Source organism: Suricata suricatta, chromosome 4 (assembly GCF_006229205.1).
Source record: "Suricata suricatta isolate VVHF042 chromosome 4, meerkat_22Aug2017_6uvM2_HiC, whole genome shotgun sequence".
Classification (NCBI taxonomy): domain Eukaryota; kingdom Metazoa; phylum Chordata; class Mammalia; order Carnivora; family Herpestidae; genus Suricata; species Suricata suricatta.
The window spans coordinates 140,820,463-140,825,003 of NC_043703.1; the positions used below are offsets into that span (position 1 = coordinate 140,820,463).

At 44.4% G+C, this 4,541-nt stretch overlaps 1 protein-coding gene across 1 annotated transcript in view; it reads left to right on the forward strand.

The window, feature by feature from the left end:
• LOC115290733 (xanthine dehydrogenase/oxidase-like) overlaps positions 1–4,541 on the forward strand; it is a 76,714-nt gene that overhangs the window by 49,578 nt on the left and 22,595 nt on the right. Inside the window, 4 exon segments of the mRNA XM_029938558.1 lie at positions 991–1,114; positions 2,788–2,907; positions 3,383–3,479; positions 4,493–4,536. Coding sequence (XP_029794418.1) covers positions 991–1,114; positions 2,788–2,907; positions 3,383–3,479; positions 4,493–4,536 — 385 coding nt within the window.

Here is a 4,541-nt window from a genome sequence, read left to right on the forward strand (position 1 = left end):
TACATCTTTGCTTTATCTGAGTGATGTGTGAATGGATATAAAGGATGGGGGGGGGGGCTCTGTAGTAATGGCAATGATCTGGACTTTCCTTCCTGTGTGCACTTGGAAAGGAGTGAGGTGCAGCAAAAGTGGACAAGGCTTTGGCTCTTCATAATCTAACCTCAGTCATAATCCCAGCTACACTGCTCTCTGGTGGGTGGCTTTGGAAAAGCTACTCAATTTCTCTGAGCTTGAGTTGCCCCAAATGTAGAAGGAGGATAGTGACCATGACTTTCTGGGGCCCTGATGAGGATTGCCTGTTGGGAAGGTGCTTGGTTCTTCAGAGTGGTTTCCATACCTTTCTTTGAGGTGCCTCTGCTCCATGTCCCCACGGGAACCTGGGCTGGAGTGAGCAGTACACAGTTGAGACTGTTATTAGTGAAACACTCTCCAGGCATTTTCCCTCTCAGGCCTGATGATGGCTGGGGTACCCTGCTGTTCTGGGATAGCTTCCTGAAGGTGGGGAGAGAAATTTGGCTGTGTGATGATGTTCAGGGCCATTCCATCAGTGGTGCAGTAAGGGCCCTGAATTACTGACACTGTGTGGGTAGTAGCTGTGATGTGGGTTTGAACTCTCAAGAGTAAATGCTACTCACTGTGATTTGGATCTATAGAGAAAGGTACATGAAGGTGGGGGGCAGGCCTATCTTCATTTTCTATTCCCCACAGCACTTAGCATGGTGTCCTTCACAGGGTATTTAATCAGCATTTGCAGAATAGGATACAGTAAGAGAACCTATGGAATGTAGGATACGATAGGATAGGACAGGCTATAGAATATAGGATACGATGGGATAAGATAGAATATAGGTAATAAGATAGGAGAGGATGGACTAGAAGGGAGGAAGTTGAGTAGAGGAAAAACCAACAAGAGGACAGTGGTATCCAGTTGGTGGTGAGTCTGCTGCTTCAGTTTCCTGCCTGGGCCCCTCACTGTGCTCATCCTTGCAGATCCATAGATACTTCAGAAGCCCAGAAGGTGCCAGGGTTTGTCTGCTTTATCTCTGCGGATGATGTTCCTGGGAGTAATATAACTGGAATTTGTAATGATGAAATGGTCTTTGCAAAGGATGAGGTACGTCTTGGATTTTTTTTTAGACACGAAGTTAGTCAAATGACTGCTTGAGTTTTAATTTGTGCTCCTTCTTCCAAATTTCTAATCTTAAGAAGATTCTATATCTGCACATACTGTGGCGTCAACTGGTTGGCCGACATGGAAGGCCATCATTACAGGGATGGGATCGGTCTGGTGGCACTTTTAACTTTCACTTAGTGGTTACTTGTTTTCTTAATTGTTGGATGCTTATTGCACATAGTAGGATGACTCCAGGCCGAAGTGGTATTAAAACAAGACTGGTGATTAATTTTTAAACTACCTATTAGGTTCTTAAGAGGATAATAAATTCCTTTGTTAAAAGAAAATAAAAATATGGTAATAAAACAGACCAGAATAGAAATCACAATACTGTCACTATGTGTATTGAGAATTCACTTATATGAAAGTTCATCTATTGATTTCAACCATATATGGAGTCTTCACACACACACACAAACACACACACTTCCCAACTTTCAAGATGGCAGCTACAAAAATCCATGTACTTATAGGTTAGCTCTCAGTCACTTGACAGTTTTAATACAGATCAAATGCAAACTGAAGATAAGTAGGTGTTGCTGAAGGGCATATTCACTTGTTTTTATTAATGTACAAGTAAAAGAGTGAATCAAAAATTACAATTATTAGACACAGGACTCCATCTGACAGAAGAACAAATTGCTTTTACAAATTTCAAGTGCCTCTAAGACCACTGCTAGAATTATGGTTAGTGAGAACTATTAGTAGGTTAAACCACCAAGGCACTGATCAATTAAGTCAACAACTTACCTGGGTCCTCAAGAGATAACTATCAGACACAGTATGGGTTTCTATTGACAGAAACCTTATATTCAAAAGTGGTGAGTTGGACAAATTTTTTTTTTTGGCTCATGTTTTAGGGGATTTTTGGGAGAAAAGTGCCTCTGACAGAATGGAATTATTAAGTAGTGAGAAAATGACAATAACTTTTCTATAAATCTAATAAAAAGCTGGTTTATTTATCAAGTTTGAGAATCCGAATTTGGGAACTACTGCATCTGGGCATCTAGATGAAGTATATGACATAATTGCTGCCTTTGAGAAGCTTTTGGTATAAATCTAGAAACAGACAATAACAGAAAGTGGGGTGGTAGAAAGAAAATGAACCAGAAGTCGGGGCCTAAGATTTAGTCATGGTCTAGTAATGAGCCAAGGCAAGACTATGATCTTGCCTCCTGAATCTGCATCTCTTCACCTGAAGAACAAGGGTGTTGGAGTGCATCTGAGTCAACAGATAGACTTCATGTTGCCATACCTCCCATTCTATTGCTCGTGGCTGACATGACTAATCAATTACCACATTCTATCCTGGGCAACTTCTCAACAAACTGCCAGGAGTAAATCATGAAATTGGTCCCTGAGATAGTGAGTTTGTCATCCTGATACTAGTGATCTCCAAGTCCTGTTCTAGTTCCATTACTTCTAAACTCTTCTGAAGAAGCACAAAATCCCAAACAGGAAGACAAAGACATGGAAAGACCTGGGGGAATTTCTAAAACGTCCCTATAGGACACTGTGGGGGCAAGGACTTCCTTTGCCTTTTGGACAATCCAAAATAATTTGCTTCATGAGGAGTGCATTTATGTTCTTTAACAGTATGGCTCTGTTCCCAGGTGACTTGTGTTGGACACATCATTGGTGCTGTGGTCACTGACACCCGAGAACATGCACAAAGAGCCGCTCAAGCAGTGAAAATCACCTATGAAGATCTTCCAGCCATTATCACAATTGAGGTAACTGGGAAAGGGCTGCATGGAGAGGGGTGAGCCCCCTGTCCCTGGAGCCACCTTTCCTGGGATACTTTAGGGGGGATTCCAACAGTAGGTGGGATTTGATTACATAGGTTTTTAGACTTCTTCTAGCCCTGGGATTGTATGGTCTTCTGAAAACTTCCCCATCAACTTCCCCAGACTCAGTCCACTAGTGACCAAACTACGTCCCTCCTTCCCAATGCCAGTAGGCTTCTTGAGGGACCCTACTTTTCCTCAAGATCCTTGGGTGTCCAACTATCTCTGAGGAAATGTGGGCACATGACCCTTGGGCTACATGGGAGCTTACTTTCAGTCTGTGTAAGACTCTTGTAGAGATGCCTGTGTGAGAAAAGGGAGGGTGGGTCCAACAGCTTCTCTTCCCCCTTGGTGAAGGGGGGAGGAAATGACCTTCCTTCTCCTGAAAGTCCAGTCACTGAAGCATCTTTCTGGTCTTCAGGATGCTATAAAAAGTAACTCCTTTTATGAGCCTGAGCTGAAGATCGAGAAAGGAAACCTCACAAACGGGTTTTCGGAAGCAGACAACATTGTTTCAGGTACAGGTGCACAGTGCAATCTTGGGGAATGGGTTGGCCCTGGTTTATGAATTAAATTCAAGAGGTGGACCTTGAGTCCTGGAGCGGGGTGGGGGGAGGGAGTGAATTTTTAACAGAAGAGTTCTCCCGACATTTGTAGCAAATAGTGGACAGGTGACAGGAGAAGACCCTCCATCATTTAAAAAAATTTTTAGATCTTTATTTATTTTTGTGAGAGAGAGTGAGAGTGAGCGAGAGAGCACACAAGTGGAGGAGGGGGAGAGAGAGAGAGAGAGAGAGAGAGAGAGAGAGAGAGAGAGAGAGAGAGAATCAGAAGCCAGATTCAGGCTCTGAGCTGCTAGCACAGAGCCTGATGCAGACTCCATCCTACCGACCAGGATATCATGATCTGAGCAGAAGTTGGATGCTTAACCACCTGAGTCCCCCAGGAGCCACTAGACCCTCTGGCATCTTAATCTCCACCTCCAGTCCTCTAGGCTTCATAGGCCTACATGGTCTAGGGAACTGGGGTGTGTTGAATTTGGAAGACTGTCAGGGGAATTAGAGGCTGCAGGTCCTGACCTTCTCTGTGGGCCTGCAGGGTGCCCCTCTGCTGGCTACACCCCTTTGGGAATTGTTTCCTACACTGTCCATTGTGTATTGCTAAGTCACTGATGAGGCCAACTCTCCAACCTGCCCAATACCTCCTGTTTTAGTTTTTCAGTCACATCTGTGAATTCCTTCTTTGCCTTTCCTCCAATTTTACAACAGTAGTTTGAAAGTCTTTAATTTCCACTGGCTGGGAAGTGAAAGAAAGCGTCATGCCCTATGCATTTTGGCATCATTCTGATTTCTTTGTTAGGGTGGGGGATTTGGCTCCCCTTGTGGCTAAGACTTTGAGAGCCTTTTCACCCATGCTGGGAACCTAGCTGGGAACCTGTCTGGGAGCAGCTGGTTCCTGCCCGGGGCCCTGGGTGAGTGCACTCTCCTTAAGCAAAGTCTGGCTCACCATGGGGGTCGCATTGCCTCCCCAGGTGAGTTGCACATCGGTGGCCAAGAGCACTTCTACCTGGAGACTCACTG